At 34.5% G+C, this 23988-nt stretch overlaps 2 protein-coding genes across 2 annotated transcripts; one reads left to right on the top strand and one right to left on the bottom strand.

The window, feature by feature from the left end:
- Positions 1-702: 702 nt before the first annotated feature.
- Positions 703-23942, bottom strand: LOC134243819 (cell death abnormality protein 1-like; the record flags this gene model as incomplete). Its single annotated transcript, XM_062726046.1, has 7 exons — positions 703-1075; positions 10446-10580; positions 14773-14825; positions 14974-15007; positions 15126-15248; positions 15352-15404; positions 23842-23942. Coding segments are annotated over 7 exons (621 nt in total), but the record flags the coding sequence as incomplete, so codon positions are not given.
- LOC134243814 (uncharacterized) lies at positions 16818-17834 on the top strand. The gene has a single exon (XM_062726042.1). The coding sequence runs from the start codon at positions 16818-16820 to the stop codon at positions 17832-17834; it is 1017 nt and encodes a 338-aa protein (XP_062582026.1).
- Positions 23943-23988: the final 46 nt, after the last annotated feature.

The following is a 23988-nucleotide window of genomic DNA, read 5'->3' as shown; positions in this document are numbered from 1 at the left end:
ATCATAAACATATTCCCCATCTAACGCTAAAGGAAAGCATTCCTCACTTTTCGTTGAAGATTGACCATTATTGCGTTCTCCAACTTCCATTGTATGTAAACAAGGAATTCCACCGCCAATGTTTTCTCTATCGATGTTCTTCATTCGTAATGATGAGAATCTTCTGTGTTCCTGGAAGGGATTTTGTACTTCCTCAGTTCGTCGTAAATTGAAGTCAGAACTTTTCATATATGTCGACGAGGAGTCGGAATATCTCCTCGTGAGCTGTTTCCGTGCGACTGGTTCCTCATACCCGGTTACACGGAGAGTTAGTTTATTGTACACTCCGTCATCGAATTTCTCCTCCTGACTAAATGCGGGTAACTTGTTTTCCCCTTCTTCTGTTTTTATGGTACTATAATTTTCAGTTTCTGTTTTATAATATGATGAGTTCTGAAGATTGCCGCTAGAGTGATGTATTCTGTGTTTACTTATGTCATACGGAGGAATATCTTTTAAAACACAAAAAAAAAACCGAAAAACACATTAAAATTGTAAGATTGGATTATTAGCTCTATAGTTTGAAAAATACAAATATTTCAAATTAAAATCCTCGTAAAAATGGCTGAAAGTTATCAGGAATTTTACCAACAAAGTTCTTTGTAGATGTTTTTCTCCGCCTAAACCTGTATTCCAAAATTGAGTGATATTAAGTCATAATAGGAATAGAGATACGTATACATGTATCTAATAAATGTCTTCAATATAATCAATTCATTCATTCATTTGACCGATGCCTTTGATACTCGTACAAATGTTTTTGCCCGAATCTTTGTTACATGTATGCATCTCTGCAACAACTCTTATCAGGTATAATTAGCATTGCAAATAGAATAAATATAAATAATAAATTAAAATGCAATATACATATTAACAATTCAGTAATTATCATTTCACAAAAGAAAATGCATTTACTATTGTTTAATATATTTCTCCACAAAGAATATCATCAGGCAGAATATGATTGCTGAAATAACTGGAGTGAGGGTGTAAATCAAAATTTCAAATTGATATCTTTTATACGGTTCCGATGATTCTGAAAATAAAAGAAGTCAACACAAATATTTATAAAACAAAATGCCAACAAGCATTTGAAAATTGAATTTAAACGTTGGAAGCATATGACTATTAAAATGTTTATATTTAAACAGGAACGAGGGTAATCCCAAAAGTAGGCGATGGCATTTTTGTTTAAATGAATGGTTCAAGATATACTTATTGCATACCTAAAATAGTAATTATTGCATGTGACATGTTCTTGTTTTATTATGTTATTATATAACAGTGTCTGTATTGTACATAGCTTTATACTAAGCAGCTATTCGGTTCTTTTTATTGAACTAATTTTACCCCTTTTCCTACATCTAAATATGGGTTCAACCAATCAGCAAAGCTCTTATCCATCACGTGATCATTATTGACCCGTTTACCAAAAGAGAAAGCATGCTTTATTGAACTGCTGAATTTTTCGAATTTATACCATATTTCCCACAGAAAATCCTACAGCTTTTGTTGTGATACCATTTTGAAGATTTCGGATGATGTGATCTGCTTGTTATTTACAGAAAAACGTCTGTAAAGTGAGTTTTTGTTACGAAATCGGCCTTGTAAAGTTTACATCCGGGCATTAAGCATGCTGAGGAGTTCACAACTCAGGACGACCAAAATAATTTACATGTGATTTTACATGGATATTCTATTACTACGAGTCGTCTGGGGAATAATATGGTAAATTGAAGTAAATTTGGTTAACGATCGATAAACAGTGTCAGTGTATATACAGTGGTGTAAAATATGTAGTAAATAGTGTCGGGCTCGAGATCCCGAAAACTCTTACATGTAATATGTCAGCTGTAAACATAGGGACCTTTCGCTGAAGTTCTTTGCTGTAAACAATAATATTCAACCTGACTGTGTATAGACTTGTTCCTGGGAGGTTTTTGCAACTGGCCGTCAGTGATTCACCTACATCGTTAATCCTAACACCATGATCAAGCCTGGAGATTTTATCAATCACACCGGAAACTTCATTCCTTTAGGAACTTTTGCCTATTTACGGTGATTTGCAATTTGCTGAGCTTTGAAAATGTGCATCTATGTGATAACATCATTTTTCCTAACTGTCCATCCAAAATATCACAAGACAGTTTTGCTTCTTACATTCACCTTGGCCGGGGAATAAGAACCTGTTTGTTACAGTGGAAACCTTTCGCTTCTTCAAGGAATTGAATGTCAGAATCATCTACACAAACCAGATATTGATGAGCGAATATAAACAGCTCAGCAGTGACGAGTGTTACCTTTTTACAAGTTATGAGATATCCATTAATGCTGATGTAGTATTCACTTGACACTCCTGCATTCCCAGTATAAAACAGGCCAGTATAGTATAGTACTTCTGATGAAGTAATGTGTTATCCATTAAAATTAAGTTAGCTAGCTCATAATTAAAGGCTCAAGTTTTTTGGTTCCTTAAATAATTTTGCAATATTTTTACCAATAGAGGTATCATACTTGGTAACAAATCCTGCTTTTCCTTTTAAGAGTTTGAACAATGAAGGATCTTACTCAAGTTTACTTATATGTTGTTCACGGAGCCAAAAATTTTGTTTGGAGCTAGTTTGCCTATGTGATGTTGGTAAAATATTGCCATTATATGGGTACACAAATCTTATTATGTATGATTCCAATTTTCAATTGTTGAATCAAGACATAGTGTACGTGGGACCACATACACATTTATCACATAAACATTGCAGGTCATAGGCACAGCTTGTATATATGTAGAATCATTAACATAATCTAATGCTGATATAGTATTATTGCTAAGGGTGCACACCATAGTTTGAGGTGACCTTTTACTGAGAATTAGTGTAGAAGTGAGGTCCACATACACTACTTATGTTTACCATGCAAACCCACCACTGATTTACACGTTATGTTGTATTTTATGATTGTGAAGGACCATATTCACATTTATTTCACTGACACATACACATTTATTTGGTTGACTCTTGTAGGAACATATACGCATATTTTGTGGACATGTGCAGAACGATATGCATGTGTATTTTGTTGACTTGTACAAGACAATGTGCACATGTATTACCTTTTGACTCATGAAAGATTATATGCACATGCATTTTGTTGATCTGTGCAGAATTATATTCTAATCACATGTATTTTGTCGACTCATGCAGAACCATACATAATTATGCCAAATTCACAAACATTTTGTTTTGTTGACTTGTACACAACCATATGCACATGAATTTTGTTGACTTAATCACTTGTGCAGGACCATATGCACATGTATTTTGTTTTTGCTGTCTTGTGCAGGACAATATATGCACATGTATGCAAGTTGTTGACTCATTCAGGTCCCTATACACACATATTTTTGTGACTTGTGTAAGACCATATACACATGAATTTTGTTGAACTGTGCAGGGCAAAAATGTGCAGGACCAGATGCACTTGTGTTTGTTGACTTGTGTAGGACCATATACACATGTATTTTATTGGATTGTGCAGGACCATATGCACAGTAATGCACTTGTGTTTGTTGATTTGTGTAGGACCATATACACATGTATTTTATTGGATTGTGCAGGACCATATGCACAATAATGCACTTGTGTTTGTTGATTTGTGCAAGACCTGCATGGTAGTACATAATGACATAATTACATTTTTGTTGATTGTGTAGGACCATATACAAATGTGATCTGTTTTGCTGACGTGCAGGACCATATGCACTCATGTTTTCTTGATTTGTGCAGGACCATATGCACATGCGATGTATTTATAAGTCTTGCAGGACCTGCATGGACCTGCATAATGACATACATTTCTGTTGACTTGTGTAGGACCATATACACATGTAATTTGTTGACTTGTGCTGGTCTATAGACAAATGTTTTTGGTTGTCTCAGGCATGACTATATGCACTTTTTCTGAGTGAATCCAGAACCAAAGGTATCTAAAATAAAGTGTGCAGAAGTGTGTTTTGAATAACATGCATATTTGGCATTATCATGTTCTCCAGAATCAATCACATGCACAAGTTTATAATTTATAAGTTAGCAATTTATTTGCAATACATATTTAAATATATATTTAAAATGTATAATAATGCATGTGTGCTCTCTTTCTTGGAAATATAATGTTATAATGAGAATAATTTATGCTGCATATATTGTAGTCATATTCTCATGTTGGAATTTACATAACCTGTTATTCCCTTTTGATGTATTGCAGTTGTGCAATACCCAAAGTAAAATAATTATGTCAGTCTCTAAGAATTTATCTTGCATGTTCTGATTGTTCAGTTGTATAGAACATGGCTTAAAATATTGATTTAGATCAGAGCACTTTATTTAAAAAAAAATGAATATCATATACTGGATAGTAGTTTACACTTTTATTTTTCCAGAGTTACCCATCCCACCAAATTAGAAACAGACACTATCCACACTGGGTAACACTTGCAGAAGCTATATAGGCCATGTGGAAACAACAGTCAGGAATCAGATATGCATGCACAGACAACACAACAGTGGACAAACAAGTGCCCATTACCAAGGACATTGCCTCAACATAGCAAAGTATTCTGGCAACAGCCACTTTAAGTTTGGGTGGTGTATTGGTTCATGTTTCTGGGGACTGCTCTATCAACAAGTCCATTGAGTAAGATAATATCATGATCAAATGGTTTTTCACTTAATTCAATAGTTTCTGTAAAAAATATATATCCTAATTTTGAAATAATGATTTTTATACACTTCATGTCCTTTTTCAGTACATGAAACAAACTTTTGTCAATTCTTCTGAAACAGGGGTTATAAATATGCAGCAGGGCCCAAAATTTTAAATTCCAATCACTTTAACTCAATTGACCGATGCATTTTAAATATTGTGGTAAAAACTAAAAAAAAAAAAAACTTTAATCTAAAAACTAACCTCATTCAGGATAAAGGGACTCATTTGAATATATGAAAGCTTTGATCAAGATCTAGTAAACTGAAAGTCATGTCAGAGGCATCTTTACAAGTTTTATGTCAGATGGTACTAAACTACCTAAAATATAACTTTCTAGAAATCAAAGAAGACTTAGGGTGATCCTAGGATCATTAATATATATAATTTTTTAGATGGAAAAAGAAAATGGTAAAATTACAGGCCCTTTAAAAGATACACATTTTGTTGAAATCATATCTCCTATAATAGTTGTTCTACAATATATGAAACAAAGGGTGAACACAGTTCATGAATCATCTCTATAATCAATCTCTGTAGAGCTCAGTAGTCGTCGAGCGGGACCATGCCTTTGACAAATGCAAATTACTGTAGCATAATGGTATCCAAATGAGGATTTACTGTCATGCAGGATAAAATACATGCTTATTAATCCCGCAATTTCTATTGATGATGCATTTAAGCTTACGCATACGATTGTTGTATGCAATGTTGTTTCACTAAACATGGGGCCATACATGTTAAGAAAGTTGCATCACTTGGTATATGGAATATCTCAGTTAACACTGGACCGTATGTATTAAGTAGTTGCGTCATGTTGTATATGGAATATTTCTCACACGGGACCATACATGTTTAGAAAGTACATGTTTTGTACATGAAATGTTTTACTAAACACAGGACCATATACATGTTTAGTAGGTTACATCATGTTGTAATAGATATTGGCTAAACACAGGACCATATGTGTTTGAATAGTTAGATCATCTTGTATATGAAATGTTTCACTAAACACGGGACCATACGGGTTTAGAAAGTACATTTTGCATGGAATGTTTCACTAAACACGGGACCATACGTGTTTAGTGGGTCACATGTTGTAAATGGGAGATTGTCTAAACACGGGACCATACGTGTTAAGGAATTTATACCACTTTGTGTATGTTATATGTCACTGAGCACTGGGCCATACGTGTTGAGGCAGTTTCATTACTTTAAATATACACAATATTTATTAATTTATTTGAAATGTCTCTTGCTGACATCAGTTACCAATAGTATGTCAGATAAGCGTTATACCATATGTATGACATTATCTAAATTGTCAGATTCCGATTATTAGCTACATTACAGCTTTTCCTTTCTTTCAAGCAGATCTATTTCATTTTGCATGTTTTAGAGAAAACTAGCAATGTCTCTCTATATTAGAAATAAGTAATTGTAATTCAAAGTTTGGTGTTCATTCTATCCAGGAAATAACATATTACCAGGTGTCTGAAAAGTGTTTACAAAACCTTTAACCATAAGAAAAGACCAGCTGGGATAGGATACAATATTCATAAATTTAAATTATGCAATAGGCTGAAAACACCTTGTGTAGCATGGACCAAGCCAGAAGTTGTCTGTTGGTTCCTTATACATATCCTCACAAATTCAAACCCTCTGTTTGGTAATCTGTTTTTCCTCTCGAGTGGTCAGAAGTTGTCTGCAGTTAAGAGGAACATTTTATGCAACATGATGTAAGTTTGACATCTCGGTTGACTGGTCAGAAGTTGTCTGCAGTCATGAGAGACATTTTATGCAGCATGGTGTATGTTTGACACCTTTGTTGACTGCTTCAGAAGTTAACTGTCTGCAGTCACGAGGCATATTTTTATGCAGCATGGTGTATGTTTAGCAACTTTGTTGACTGAACAAAAGTTGCCTGCAGTTAAGAGGCACTTTAATGCTGCATGGTGTTTGTTTGATACCTTTGTTGACTGGTCAGAAGTTGTCTGCAGTCAAGAGGCACATTTTGATGCAGAATGGTGTAAGTTAAAGAACTTTGTTGACTGCAGCATGGTGTATGTTTGACACCTTTGTTGACTGGTCAGAAGTTGTCTGCAGTCAAGAGGCACATTTTGATGCAGAATGTTGTAAGTTTAACAACTTTGTTGACTGGTCAGAAGTTGTCTGCAGTTGACAAGGTCAGTGTTCATGATTATAAATTCCCATTTTGCTGTATGGTTAATATTTACTACAGACAGGTGTTTTGTATACTTTTTAAAATTATTTCATGGTTTGTCCTTAGTAATTTTTTCACTCAGTCCTATTGGATATTTCTTTTTCTTGTTCACAATAACTATTTTATTGTCTTTTGAACTGAGTATATGTCTTTTTTTTTAAGGTGTTTAAATGCTTATGTATTAATCATCCTGTTAAAGAATTTTGCGTCTCCTGCCAAGACGCCTTTGGGTGGGTAGATCCAATCTCTGATTAGATTGTGACTGTTTGTTATTTTGTTTTCCCACCTTTTTTGATGACAGGCAGCAGTTTATAGCATTTTGTATATGTCTTCTAAACTTATGATGTTTATAAGGGGGTCAACTTAATATGCATGTATATTGTACCTTGTGAAAGATTACAGGGTTTGAATTATTATTCTAGTCTGGTTGACCCCCCTTTTGCTTATGTACATCATGTTACAATGTCATTATGGTGCTGGGGGTCAGATTGTGTAATATTTTGACTAAGATGTGTAATACTCTATATTTGAGTCCTCCTTTTTCTGACCCCCATTTTGTTAACTGTGTTTTACTTTTCCGTCATTTACTTTAATAAATGACATATTTCACTTCAGCATGATGTTATTTGTTTTTGCCTGTTTATCAAAAAACAAGCTCAGTCGTTTGGCAGGAGAACTAAGGAACATAAATTTTAGTAATGAAAATCCACATTTCAGAAAAATGCGGGTTTTATTATTTTTTTTTATTCAAGGTCGCCGATAGTGCGCACGGACCAGGTTTAAAATGCTACAGTCTTTGAAATAGAGTGTTCTGATTAAAATGATCATTTTCTTTATAAAAACGAATGAAGCTTGAAGAATATCATACTTATTGCAAATAATTCTGATAGAATTAATATCGATACTAAATAGGCAGTGAGATTCTACAGCAAAAACCACAAAAACTATTTTACAAAAATGGACAGGAAAAGCTTCGTCGGCTATCCACACGGATCATCGTCCAATCATACAATTATGATTTAAGAAATGAATGTAATATTTTTTCCTTTGATGGATGTATCAAAGAAAAGTTTGGACGGAAAACTTCATCAATGCGCGTAGCGCATTGATGAAAAAGTTTTCCGTTCAAATTTTTTTTTGATACATCGATCAAAGAAAAAAAATATTACAATCATTTCTTATCATTTAATTATGATTTTAAATTAATAAAATGAAACTTTCTTTCACTTTTCTATTAAATTGACGCATCAAAAACAGTGCGCACGAATTCATCATAAGAACGTTAACGTTGCTGAAATTCAAAAGGGTTCAAACGAAGAAACGTTCTCAAATATTGTCGTGTCATTACCAACATTCTCTGAAATAATTTATATCTAAAACACCAAAAAACCTACCTGTTGTGTTATCCCAATGGGTATATTTTCCCCGGTAAGTTATCTAAGTTCGTAAATGTCAGGGGAAGCTATTCAAATATCCTAACACTTCTTACGTTAGGTCACAGAAATTTTGGATTTCATTTGCACATCTTTTCATCTGAATTTCAAACCGAACATATAAATAAGTATCATAACCTGTCAATGCTGTAAAGCCTGAAAGAGTCTGCTTCCGACTGTTTAAGATAAAAAAAAAAAGAATTCCGTCTCGTTCAGGCAGTGTCGTTTTTCTCGATCATTGGCTTCCCAAGATTGAACAGATTTGGCCCTAACGGTTTTACCCGCTTTTAGCATAAAAAAAAACATTTCTTCAGAATTCTGTTGTTCATACCAGATATCTCAAAGCCGAACATTTAACAAAAGTATGTCGATTTCTTTTCTTCTTTCCCAAAACTGTATTGTTGTTATGCAGACGATTTGATTCGTTTAGCAAAGGGGGATAATTCAAAACGAAACGAAAGTAGAAAATAAGTCAGGAACGTAACGGACAGGTTTCGGAATTCAGGAAAATATTTATTAAAGTAAAAGTATTTAATTATTCCTTCAATAAATAACCTGGAAGCGGGAAATATACATGTAAAGACAGCCAATTAAAGTAGTTCCGGCTGCTTAGTGCAAACGAACTCTAGATTTTATTGATGCAGTTATCAAAAGAATTTTTTAACCAATCAGAATCAAGTATTTTATAGAAATTAAATGATTTACATGTACATGTAGTATGGTTAAACGACGTCAGACACAAAATATTAATTCAAACAAATTGAAATTATTGAAATACATTTACTTTATTTATTTCTAATTATGTAAAATAATTTTCAGCCGGGTGTAAATTTCATAGACACTAAAGGAAGTTGAAAACCATTGTAATTTGATGGGAATAGAATATCCCAATTCAGGGCATTGTTATAAACCTTTGAGTTTAAAAAATTAAATCAGTAATGGTCTAAACATACACTTAGCGGAGAGGCATAATACACTGTAATAATGATGACCGAGTAATGTATCCAAGAACAAGTGATAAACATTCAAAATCCATATTTTTGACGCTTTACATGAAATACATGTAAGCATTTCATCAGACAGGGAAGTGTGGCTTGCATATACAAAATATTTACACTTAGAATATTCATAAAGTATTTTTATTTTTGTACATTTACTAACCCATAGTCTGTAGTAAGATATTAGCATGCATGTTTGCCTTTGCAGACTGTGAGGTCAGATGCCCAGGAAAACTGAGTAGCCTCTAATTCAACTTTTTTTTTAAACTAAGGTTATAAAAAATGAAATGTGACGTTTCAAAAGAGTTTTTTTATTATCATTTATGCGGCCTCACGTCATACTACAAAAGAGCAAGATTGTAGGTTTCTTAAAAATTATTTTGGTTTTATAGGTTAACATTTTAACAATATTTGGTTCTAAAATACTACGTGAAGGCTCGGGCTCTCGTAAAGTTACATGCTTTACACATTTATTAAGAAAGATTTTTTTCTTTAGAAAATGTCATCTGACAATTACATCTTACCAAATGAAACTTTCTTTACAACATTAATTGAAAAAATAACATTTTTTAGCTCAAGTCTACTCTTATTCTCTCTAAAAATGTAGCAAACAAAATACATGTACGGCAAGGTCTACATGTATGTATTCCGATGGGATAAAAGATAGCTTCGATACATGTAAGGTTAGAAAAAGAGATAAAGGTTGTGTCAACACAACTGCACAAATTCCATTTATTACAATTAGGAACAGTATTCAAAATCAAAAGTCCATAAACTGTACAAAATATGAACAGAGTTAACACGGACCTCCAAATCATCAGAGTTGGGATCAGGTGCCATGAAGGAGTGTTTTTTTTTATAATTTAGCTGAGACATAAAAACCCGAGTTTCTATGTCCTGAAAAGATTTATCTTTGCTCTTCAATGGTCTTGATGTCGAGAATGGGTCTTATTACCAAGTAATCGATTTGAATGTATTTCTAAAAACACTTACCTTGATCAATACAACCGAATTGTTTGTCACGGGTAATACCTGGGCTACAATTGCATATCTCTCTGCATCGATAGCCATATGTTCCATTTGGACATAGTTCACTGCAGTTAAAGCCATAAGTACCAGGGAAACAGACTGTAAATGTTAAATGAATGATATTTAAAGAGAATCATCTTTAGTTTCTAAAATGTATACATATAAGTATCAACAATCGATAAAAAAAACGAATTAATAACTGTACAGCAAAATACAATGTTGGTTTGGAAATAAAGTACTGTTATAACTTTCTAACTAGTAAACATAATATGGTAGTAAAATGACTCACTTTTATGAAATAATTCACCTCATATAGTTATGAAAGATGTCATTATTTAAAAAAAAATGACGATTGAGGACTGAAAATGATAAATTTAAATTAAATCAATGCTTCTTTATGGATAAGACATTTGGTTTTTACAAATTAAAGGTGGGTTAATTTTATCCCAATCATGAATACATGCATCCCTTGGAATTGAATACATTACTTAACTTATGAAAGCTTTTTTAAAAAAATGGGATTAATGCGGCCAAGTTGTGGGTTGATTTGAATACAATTTGTACTGATTCTAATGTTTCTGAAGACATTGCATTGTTTTTAAACCTTATATCCATATAGGAGGGAGGACCTTTTACAGACGAAAAAATTTTGACAATTATTGTAGATACATGTACATGTATATTAAAGATATTATTGGAGATGATGGTAATTTTAATCGTTATGAATGTTTTTGCAATATTTGTCCAGAAATAAAGATAAGATAACTTTTTAAAAAATATTTTAGCTAAATCCATGCAATTTAATCTTGGATAAAGACGAGCAATTTTGATAAAATTCAAATCAGAAAATTATCTTAATGTGTCTAATTGTTATCTTAACTTCAATCAAAATGCCCCAAAAAATATGACATTCTTAACAGCAATTACTAACAGCTGGTAACAAGAAGTGGATTGAAATATTCTCCTGAATTGGATAGCAAGGAATGCAAAATAATTCTTAAAAAAACATTCTACGTGTAAGTTACAAAAATGTAAATTCAAGTGGAATCTGTAAAGAAAATCTAAAAGATTAATAAATTAGCATTCTAAGTTACAAATCAAAGTACTGAAAGCCCGGTTTTAATTGCTTGAGTACAATATACGCTTTACAGTAATTATATTATATGTATATGATATATAAATTTTATATATCATATACATATAATATAATTACTGTAAAACGAGAAATTTTGGCGCATACGTATTTTAGCGCAAACGCCATTGGGAATACATTGGCGCAAATAAATTTTAGCGCTTGCTCTTGTCATTAAAATATATAAATGTGATATTATTTTTTAATCCACGCTCGTATTTGACTTCTTGGTTAGTCAAGCAGGGAAACACAATAGCACTCTCGTATATAAGTAAACAACCGTCAACTTTACCGTGATGTTGCAATCACATAGACGTGGCACAATGTTTAGATTTATTTAATTTTTTTTTAATAAAAGAAATGAAGTATTTACGCATTTTATTCATATGAAAACAATGCATGCATCGAAGGAAAGTTACTTGGATAAACGGTAATCATAATCAGGCATTGTCTGCAAGCTTAATCGCCATGCTTGTTTGCATTGTTTACCTCAAGGCGAAAGATGATTGAAACGCCTAGAAGCCAACTTTGAAGGTGCTAACGATAAGTATCGGGTAACGTATGACAATAGTTTAATCTGTTAATTAAATAAATTATGATTTGGCAGAATTTTCTCGATTGATCCTACCATGTGCAGTGCTAGTGTGTTTATAAAATCCAACGACCCTTCGACATTACGTAATTGCGCGTTCCGGTTTACATGTACTCATGTGAAAGCTTTGAACATACACAAAAAAAATAATATTTAGAATTCCGTTAGCGCACAATAAATTTTAGCGTTCAGGGGTTCTTGCCCCAAAGGCGCTAAAATTAGTAGTGCGCCAAATATTCTCGTTTTACAGTATTGGCGTACTACTAATTTTAGCGTCTTTGGCGCAAGAGCCCCTGAACGCTAAAATTTATTGTGCGGTTGTTTACGTATATACGCTAAAATTTATTGTGCGGTTGTTTACTTATACATGTGTATACGGGAGTGCTATTGTGTTTCCCTGCTTGACGCACCAAAAAGTCAAATACGAGCGTGGAGTAAAAGAATAATATCACATTTATATATTTTAATGACAAGTGCAAGCGCTAAAATTTATTTGCGCCAATGTATTCCCAATGGCGTTTGCGCTAAAATACGTATGCGCCAAAATTTCTCGTTTTACAGTATTCTCGTTTTACAGTATACATCATAAACATATTTGAAAATCTTCCTTTCTGGCCATTGAAATTTAACAGGTAATTTTTGTATGATTATGATTTACAACAAACCATCTACGAATAATTACAATTAACGGTCTAGATGCCAATATTTAGGACAGGACTTTCTTGGTCATGATAAAAAAAAATAAAAATGAAAATACATTTATACCTTTCTGAACATCAGCTCAGGTTTGGTATGCATAGTGACAAAACACTTTGAGCGGTTTTGCTAATTAAAACAGGCAATAGAGGGGGGCTTTTACACATAAACTTTTACAATAGAAAATGTAAATTGAAGGCTGACTATTTCGCAGTAAATTTGTTACTTGCTCGTGACAAATACATGTATCTAGTATATTTAAGGAGAATGAGATGAAAACACTATTTAAAATTTAATTATCTTGTTTGTACCTTTTTTTGTTGTAGCATATTAAAATTGATTAATTGATATTGTATAAATAAAATTCCAATTGTGAACGTAAGTTGGAGCCTTCCTTCACCAGTTCTCCTGCCGGATAGGATTCTTGACCTTTTCTTTTTAAAAACGATACTACATGCCTGTATTAATCAGAAAAATCTTCATTTCTGGTCCTCTAGGAAACCAGTTCTACTTCAAGGTTTGACCAAAATGGTGATGACCTGAGAAAATTATGATATATTTAGACCTTTGTGGCTCGTACATATATAGTGGACCCTTCATTTTGGTCAGAAAATTTTGTAGCAAAGACTTCAATGACAATTTCTTAAAAATTATAATGTGTTGTACTTAGATAGAGACAATGGACATTATGATAGCTTTTTCTAAATACATATTTACACAAACGATTTTTATTTGCAGCACACTTGAGAGACTGCATGTATAGATATACACTTTTTGTTGGAAAGTGTGCAAAGGCTCAAGATACTGTTAAGCGCTTTGGGAGCACATACGAGATATTTTCACAAAACGTTCACAAAAATTTGTTGAAAACAGTGTATACCTAATTTTATATAAAGTAGCTATACTGTTCATTTTATTGAACTATATATATTCTCACCCTTTTCCTATAACTAAACATGGGTTCACCCAATTAGCAAAGCTTTTATCCATCACGTGGTTATTATTGATCTGTTTACCAAAAGAGAAAGTAACGTTTATTAAACTGCTGAATTTTTCGAACCTAATAGTCACCCCGTCTGCCACCAATTATGCTTGTTATTTGTTTTAGATGGACACTTTTGATGTTATGTTTTCCCCCCTTTTTTGATGTGTTCGAATGGGTTAATGAGATTTTTAGTATCCATTCTCTAGCGCACGCTCTAACCAATCAAGAAAATTTTTTATACATTGTAATAAAAGGCAATTTCATATATTAGGTTTGTGAGAATGAGTCCGCCATTCCTTTTGTTATCCTCGCAATATTGCTGCGGACTTTCAGGTTTCCATATGATTCTTTTCAACATAAATCAGTGTTGTTTTTTATTTATGGTTTTTCCTTGGCAGCGAGGGAAGCATAGTTGTGTTCGTTATAATTTTTGTTGCTTGTTATTTTCTTTTATCCACCGTTTTTTATGGCAGGCAGCAGTTTGGAGCATTTTTTACATGTCTTTGAACCTTATGATGTTTAAAATGGGATCAACTTTAAAATCCATGTATATAGTACCTTGTGAATGATTACAGGGTTTGAATTTTATTCTAGTCTGGTTCTTTCTGTCTATGTGCATCATGGTACAATGTAACTATGGTGCTGGGGGTCAGATTGTGCATTATTTTACCTGAGATGTGTAAAACTCTATATTTGAGTCCCCTTTCTCTGACCCCATTTTGTTAACTGTGTTTTACGTCTTCCACATCGTCATTTACTTTAATAAATGACATATTTCACTTCTACATGATGTTCTTTGTTTTTGACTGCTTTTAACAAAAAACAAACTCAACCGTTTGGCAGGAAAACTAAGGGATATAAAAACATTTATTAATGTAAAACACACCTGTGCATTTTTCTTTAACGCGTTGATAGTAATTGTAACAGCATTTGAATTCTCTGAAATTAGATGGACTAAATTACAATGTGAAGTTTTTAGTCAGAAACATACATGTAAACCGTCATTGCATTATACTTCTGAATGATGTATAATTTGAATAGATAATTCAGAATTTAATACAAATGCCAACATTTAAAGATTTCTTACCCGTCAGAACCAGTGCATACTCCTCTTAGAACACCTAAGTCAAATATAGAATTTTCATAAAGAAGCTCGAACTATACTTCAAAGGTTTATAAATGAAACTTTCTATGAAAAGAATCATGATAGATTAATTTAAAAAACTCGATACAACATACATCCTTTAGTAGAATCACATGTTTCCTCAGTGGTGCATTTACATTTTCCACGACATAATTCTCCGTATGAGTTTTCGGGGCACTTTCGTGTGCAATTTTTTCCGTGTAATCCTCCTGGACAAACTGTTGAAATTACAAAGAAACTGTAATTATTGTATTGTAAATGAGTTGTGAAGTTTGATTATCATTTCTGATGTGAATACATTCTTTCCTTTATTTTGATTACCTTTACATGTTCCGTTTTCTTCATAGTACCCATCACAACAAATGCCATCTTTCCTGTGAATCAAAGTACGAGGGGCTATCAAAACGTTCGTAGACTAGCGCCATAACATTAAAACTTTAGGTAACAATGGTACATGTATGTCCACGCGGCGCAACTTCGAAAACGACGTTTTTTTTATCTACCTTAGTGCATCTAACAAAAACTATTTTGATATGAACATTTGACATCAAAAATCCCGTTAATTCAGGTATCTGTTGGGACACTGTTGTTCCATAAAATATCAAATTTTTACCTCATTCTGGAAGTTCTATAAAATTTTATCGTAAATTTTAAACGAAGCATCCAAACAAATTTTGCCTAAAATAACGTCAAAAGGGGGGTTCCTTTTCCAACATTACATAAAGTTTAGCCCCTGGAAAAACTGGTATACACCTAAGAATTTTTAAACTGCCTACGGAGAAATAATATGCATCCAGCTGACTACTTGTTTTTTAAAAAAAGAAAAGGGATGCACAGTTAATGTCGATTAATACATGTATGTCAAGGGTTGAAAAATCAACCACGTCAAATAATGACGTTGATAATGTGTTTTAGCCATATTGAATTCCAAAAACAGAATATGCTAGCACAATCAAGTAGGATACCTCCCAATGTATCAATCCATTTGCAATAATATATGCATTGAAAGCCGCTGTTAATATATAATGAGATTGTAAAGTCATATAAACAAGATGGGTTGAAGTTCCTACTCAGCTCTAGGGAATCTCATCAAAATAACTAAAGTGTACGAGGTATATTTGTAGAAGAAGTGGATGTTGAAAAATAATGACGTTGTCGGACGTCATGAAACTAAACGGCGACGGCGCCTGGTGATCATATAATGTCGTTTATATTTTATAATAATTTGGGAAATAATGCGATTTAACCACTCAAGGTTAAATCCGTTTATCAAAGTGCCATCGAGCTTTTTATTATTTCGGTATAAGGAGGTATCCTTCTGGTCCTGGCCTTGTATTAGCGCCATCCCGTTTTCAGGGTTTTCGGGGTATTAGCCAAACCCATGCACTAAAACCTGTGACGTCGAGCGCAAAAAATCAAGTTTCTTCAAAATTTCAACGAGGTAAGACGTGTTTTCAGCACTCGGGTTCTCTTTCCCACGTGCTAAGCCGCCTTTGGCGAAATTTCTTTATTGTCTTGCTAAGCATTGTAGATTGTGTTCGCTCTCTGTGAAATATTTGAACACGGTCATTGGTAGAATTTTTTCACATATTTTTCTTCAATTTATTTTGGCCTCCGTTCGCATAGCTACACGTGGCCTTAGATACATTGGCACAAATTCCTCTAATTGTTACCATAATTGACTGTTTTTTGTTTTTGTGTTTTGTTCATTTTTTTTTAGTCAGAGTTTAATATTAATTTTTATTTGTGTGTGTGTATTTCATAACGAGCACCCCAAGTCAACGACAATGCCAAAAAGAAAGCGTGATTCGACGCCATTACCAAGAAGGCGCGCCAAGCGCAACGATGGCGCCCAGACCAGTCAAGGAGATAGTCAAACTGAAACCAGTGGAAGCATGGGACAGCCGTCCTTTAGCTTATCTAATGAGCAGTTGCAGCAGGTGTCAGAAGCTGTAGCAAACATCCTAAGCAAGCAGAGTGGGACAAACCCCCCAATGCCCATAGAGCCACTGGAAACCCCTATGGCCACACGGGAACAGAGTCAAGGTACAGAACCCGTTTTGATAAATGACAATTATCTTGCATTAACGACAAGCTACGACAATGATTTAGGCCATAAAGTATCAAATAAATTAAAACTTAAAATTGTTAATGGCGGGTACATAAATTTGGGCTTGTTGGTTGAAAATTCATATGGGGCCGATCCAAACGATGAGACCAGATATTTTTCTATGAAAGAGGGAAGCCTCACCCTGGCCCCCAAATCTAAAGCAAAGGTAATCAATGACATACAAGTATGGACAGATGCCTTCCTCATTTACGCATTGATATATACCTCAGCCCATCCCGAGAGCAGAGCTCAGTTATTCAAATATATTCATACTATTAGGTCAGGGGCAAATAGAGTTAAGACTCTCGGGTGGCGTGATTACGACATCCAGTTCAGACTGAAGAAGGAGGCTAACCCATCTCTCTCATTTGCTGTTGTCGATCAGGAGCTATGGCTCTTGTATATGTACAATCCCCCTAGCACCCAGACTTCCTCACATCAGGCCCCCCTTCAAAAGTGTTATGAATTCAATTACAAGGGCATATGTAATAAACTTGTATGTCAATACAAGCACGAATGTATGATATGTTCACAAAACCATCCCTACATTAAACATAAGACATCCTCAGGCTCTAGTTTGAATTTTAGGTCAACTGGTCTGCAAGCAACATGGCGGCCTCAGCTACCCAGGAGACCCGCGGCACCAAGTTCAGCTATTAAAGCACCTTATACCCAATCAGCTAGACCTCAGTAATATTGCAGCAAGCCCGATTAACGTACCGAGATTAGGCGATTTATTAGCCAATTACCCACTTGGCTTGGTAGCCTTAGAACTTTTGCAGGGTTTTACATATGGTTTTATGTTGTGTTATGAAGGGCCTCGAGTGGCCACTGACTGTAATAATCTCAAATCCATGTCTGGGTTACAGTATGAGGCTATTCAGTTGGTCATTAATGAAATCATGTTGGGCAGAGTTGCAGGTCCATTCGATCAGCCCCCTCTACCGAACCTTAGGCTGTCTCCAGTGGGCATGGTACAAAAAAGGGGGGTTCTTACAGATTGATTCATCACTTGTCTTACCCTACAGGGTCTAGCGTCAATGATTTTATTAGTAAGGAACATTGCTCAGTTAAATACTCGTCATTTGACGATGCATTAGACATGCTTGCAAAATTAGGTTCAGGAGCACAAATTGCTAAATTAGACATAAAAAATGCATTTAGGTTATTGCCAATTCACAGAGCAGATTATGAATTATTAGGTTTTAAAATTCAGGGTATGATATTTGTAGATAAGTGCTTGCCATTTGGATGTTCTGTAAGCTGTTCCAAGTTTGAGAAGTTTTCTACCTTTTTAGAATGGGTACTTAAAAAGCAGGCCAAAAGCAACAATGTGGTTCATTATTTAGATGATTTCTTGGTAGCAGGTAGGGATGGTAGCCAAGATTGTGCTCGGCTTATGTCGGTTTTTAGTTCCATTTGTCATGAGCTGGGCATCCCCTTAGCGCACGAAAAAACTGTGGGGCCTACAAATATTTTGATTTTTTTGGGGCTAGAAATTAACACTCGAGAAATGACAATTCGCATACCATCAGACAAATTGGGACAGCTTAAGGACCAGTTAACGTATATATTATCCAAAAAGAAGGTTACATTGAAAGAGCTTCAGGCTCTTACAGGGCTACTGAATTTTTGTATAAGGGCTATCCCAGCTGGTAGGGCTTTTGTTAGAAGGCTTTATGATGCTACTTGTGGGCTGTCAGAGCCACATCACAAATGCAGGGTCAATTTAGAAATGAGGGCAGATATTAAAACTTGGCTACTGTTCTTAGAATGTTTCAACGGAGTCAATTCTTACAGAACTGTAGATTGGTCAAATGATTTTGACATGGAGTTGTTTACTGATAGTGCAGGGAACATTGAGTTAGGTTGTGGTGCTATTTTAGGTAAGCAATTGGCATTCATGCAATGGCCATCACAGTGGAAAGGGCTAGAGATCATTAAAGACATTACATTTTTAGAATTAGTACCAATAGCTATGGCTTTCGAAATCTGGGGGGAAAAATTGGCTGGCAAAAAAGTTATTCTTCACACTGACAACCAGGCTCTGGTATCAATTCTTAATTCTAAGACATCAAAATCAAAAAGGGTCATGCGTTTGCTCAGAAAGTTAGTTCTTCAGGGGTTAGTGCATAACATCCAGTTTAAGGCAACTCATATCATAGGCCTGCATAATATCAAAGCAGATTCTATCTCTCGACAGCAATGGTCACGTTTCCGAGCCAGCTTCCCAGAGGCAGAGGATCACCCAACATTAATACCCTGGTCATTTCGGCAAGTGATCTGCGACATAGAGCTCATGAGCTCTTAAGCTATTCCATCTCTGACAGTACAAAGAAGTTGTATAACACTGCATTAAATGTATTCAATGATTTTCGCAAGCAATATTTTGACACAGAAGAGTGGCCTCCCCATTACAATCAATTAGTCGATTTTGTCTCCTACCTATCGTATAAGCAGTATTCCCCAAACACGGTTAAGTCGTACATTTCTGGGATATCTTATTTTTGTAAACTTCACAACCTTTCTGATCCAACACAATCATTCTTACTCAGAAAAACCCTGGTAGGGCTGGGCAGAAAAAATGTCCAGGTTGATGAACGTAAACCGGTCACTTTAACAATTTTGTCCAGCATCCTTAAGTTACTGCCCACAATATGCAAATCTCATTATGAAACGATGCTGTTCTCAACCATATTCTCAACAGCCTTTTTTGGTTATTTCAGAATGGGGGAGCTGGTTCAAAATTCAGTGCATGACCCTGGTCATGCTATTCAAGCCGGGGATGTAACCTATCACAAACAGACCAATAAAATCCTCATTGTCCTTAAACACCCCAAAACTGATCAAGAGGGGAGGGGGGCAACAATTTCACTAACAGCCACTTTACAGGCAGTATGCCCAGTGCGCTTAGTTTTATCATTTATGCAACTAAGACCTAGCATCCCTTCAGCATTTTTTTGCCACATCTCAGGTAGTCCAGTGACAAGGTATCAGGTGTCAGCTGTTTTCAATATGGCCTTAGACAAATTGGGGTTAAGCAAGCAAACTTATAAAACTCACTCCTTCCGCATAGGCGCAGCCTCAACTGTCTGGGCTAATGGGGCCAGTGAAAAAGACATTGCTAGTAAGGGCAGATGGAAATCTCAGTGTCTGTACAAGTACATAAGGAATTAATATGTTCATAACTCGCTAATTTTTTCTGTTGTCAAATCTTTGTAGGTGTAAAGAGAATATGGATCATTGGGTCCTCCATTGTTAAACATGCATTTTATTATGCCAGAAAATCAGTATTTGGCACCAACTTAGAATTAGACCGGCACAATGCTACCATATCCTGGCAAGGCATAGGGGGTATGAAGGTGGAGGACATCTTACCCAAAATTAGAACTTTACTCAAGGTAGAAAATGCTCCTCACATGTTAGTTATTCATTGCGGGGGAAATAACATTCCATGGTATAGTGGGGGTAAGTCAGCTGATCTACGTTTCAGATTAAAAGAAATATTACAAAAATTAGAAAAATTGCTACCATCAACTTTGCTTATATGGTCACAAATACTGCCAAGTCTTCATTGGAGGGGGGGAATCAACCAGTCTGCTATGGAGAGAATAAGAGTCAGAGTAAATAGCCATGTGGCTACTCACTTGTTAAGGTCTGGGGGAAGTACATCAGGTACCCAGAGTTACATAGGATCAACACAGGCATGTTTTCTAAAGATAAGGTTCACCTTTCTGAGATGGGTAATAACTTGTTTTTGTATAGGTTGCAACAGGCTTTGCAAGTGTTTTTGATTAATAACTCAGTTCACGTGTCCCCAAGAGTTGGGAAAATTGGGCCATGGCTGCGCCATGAATAAGATTTTAGTCATGGTAACTATTTTATTTACTGTCAATAGACTATTGAGGGTCTATTTATTTGTATTGTCATGCACCAAGTCTATTTTTGCTCTTGCTCATAGACTGTTGAGAGTCTATGTATTTGTATTGACACAGTTTCTTATTTTTCTGGTCATTTTATTTTAACAAATATTGATTATTGTCATAAATTACAATATTTGAGGACATAAACATGAGTTATGCAATCACCAATTTTAAAAATTTCAATCCCCCCTTTTTTCCCCCTGCCGTCTGACCCTACTGGTGGCGCAGCCAATGCTCAAAGCATAGGCTCGTGGCGGATATTTGGCTCACCAGTAGTGCCTAACCTTGATTCTTAATAATATGACTTGGTGCACAATTGATTGAATTTTGCAATTATTGTCCAAGCAGGCGAGCATCTGTTCCCAGGGCTCTCCATTATGCTTGTTTTATTTGTGGGGACGCCACCAAGGCAAGAATTGATGCTGGGCTCCCTTATTTGTTTTAATGCAGCCGTGGCCTATATCGCCAAATAAATATAAATAATTAAATAGAAGTTTTTTGTTATCTTTGGTATAAAGGCCCAAGGTAAGGGCATCTTTTGATAATGAACGTATCATGATAAAATTTTTAACATTTGTTTATTTTTTGTTGTTTTATGTTCCTTATAAATTTTATAAGCTCAGACAACATAGTACTAACTTTATAGACTCAGTCCACGAACGTTTTGATAACCCCTCGTATTCATATACATGTAATTGATGAAAGATATCTTACTTTATTTCGAGAAACAATAAAACTTTAATTTGTTTTCACAATCAAATCGTGACTATCCATACACTATCAGTTCTTAGAGAAGTATTTCCATAACTTAATTAATACAGAACAGCCACCACCTTTTAGATGGCTTATTACGTCTCCATATGAGTGAAAAATTCTCGAGTGGGACGTTAAACAATATACAATCATTCAGAATCACATTATTCGAAATCTGAAGCCTAATAAGAGGGTTGATCGAAAATTGACGAACACAGGTAGATATTACTAAGAATTAAGTAATAACTATTAAGTATCAGGTGAACAACAAAGAGAAATATATAGATAATAAATAAGTTATAACAGATAAGTATCAAGATATTAAAGAGAAGAATTAAGTAAACTAAGTGCACTGGAGGTAAATCAGTAAAAGAAACATCAGTTTAACTAGGACTATTAAACGTGCATGTAACTTAAGCTACAATTTCCTATTAAATACCTTTTAACTATCAACAAAAGAATAATGACAATAGAGATATACAAAAATATAACATATAAGTATTGAAATTTCAGTCAGTGTTACCTGAGTGCTTCTTTATAATAAATTTGATACTGAAATTGATAACAAAAGCAAACCCGCGACCGAACATAATTCATAGCACTATTTGTCTATAAACAACGAAATTCACAACTTCTAAGACAGGGGTCTCGTGTCGCAGTAGGTGTTTGCAAGATTCCTCGCAGGGGTAATAGGGAAGCATTCAGAATATTCTAACTGGACTAAATCAGTGATATATTATGACGTCATTGTAGGCAAAGTTGACAACAAATGTGGAACACAAGTTTTGTAATATATGTATTGAGAGATGTAATTTAACTCCAGAAATTGAATAGAAACATGTAAACATGTAAACATTAACAAAAATATCAAAAAAAATATTTTGTTATGCCATTACTGTCATTTGAATTATATTTGAATCGCCGACGGTTGACAGCATAAATGAACGTACATGTACAAAGACACATGAAAGGGTGTTTATAGCTGCAAATATTGTGAATATTATGTTATATTTATTAAAGAGGAAACGTTATTTGTTTTCTTCGATTATATTTTCTTTCGAAGACAGTCAGATATTTATGTTTCCCGGTCGGCCTTTCCTCTTTCATTCGTGACAAAAATAATGCAAAATAATAACAACAGTGAAACGAATATTTCAAAACATAAAATTTGTAGAGATTGAAAGCTTGACTTCTAAAATACTTGGAAAGTGCTCTTAAAATCCTGAGGTAAGCATGGCTTCACGAAAAATCTCAGGTTATATGTATAAAATTCAAAATATCGGGTAAGGTTGTAGAATGTTTTTTCGAAAGGGACATCAAACAACAAACAAACAAACAAAAAAGTTTAATGACCAATACCGAAGTTCTTCCACGAACTGTTGTTGGAATTTCATCTTAAAAGAAGAGTAGGATCAGATGAACAAACGAGAGTTACACAATTTAAGGGGTCTGACTTTAGTAAGAGACCAGCAAAACAGGAAAAGATTCAGGGGATGGAGTGATTCAGGGTAAAATATAAAAGAAATAAATTTTAAAATGATCAGTAACAGAAAGAGAAATGTAATTTTTGGCAGAAGTAATGTTGTACAAGAGATCCATCGGGAAAACTTTAACGTTTTTAATATAGAATAGAGGATGGTCGTTAACATGGAGTATGTAGGTGCAACTTTGTAGTTCCTCAGAAATTCTACAAGTATTGACCTCGAAGACTTTCAAGTAGAAAATGAGTGTGTAATTATGCATAAAAAGCAATTTTGAGCATTTAGTATTCTTTATGGATACTTTTCCCAGTAAAGTTTACCACATAATGTTTTGCAATGCACCAGACATCTACATTTGTAAATATATGAGATTCAGTGGATCAGACGCAATCTGCGCACCCAACAAAAAGATCCCATGTCTTGCTAGTTTATCATTTTATTTATCATCAAAGATGAAGAATAATATCTTTGTAACTTAATCAGAGCATGTTAAAGCATTCTTTAAAATATTTTATGAATAAGGAAATTCAAAACAAATACTTACCCTTTACAGATTCCTATACCCGAATCCGTGGCTACACTTATTAATGGAAAGAAAAACGGAGAAAAGGTTAGGAACAAGAATGTTTTGACAATCTCAATGACCTATCAATCAACCAACTGGTCTGCTCTGTTGAATCAGGAAGCCATC

Source organism: Saccostrea cucullata, unplaced genomic scaffold (assembly GCF_032062105.1).
Source record: "Saccostrea cucullata isolate Sc308-1 unplaced genomic scaffold, CSIRO_AGI_Scuc_v1 ctg3403, whole genome shotgun sequence".
NCBI lineage: Eukaryota > Metazoa > Mollusca > Bivalvia > Ostreida > Ostreidae > Saccostrea > Saccostrea cuccullata.
The sequence above is the reverse complement of the archived record's forward strand: the minus strand, read 5'-3'. Positions and strand labels throughout refer to the sequence as shown.

What these genes read in the sequence shown, in the direction of transcription:
- LOC134243814 (XM_062726042.1), top strand. Translation starts at nt 16,818, where the DNA reads ATGCCAAAAAGAAAGCGTGATTCGACGCCATTACCAAGAAGGCGCGCC.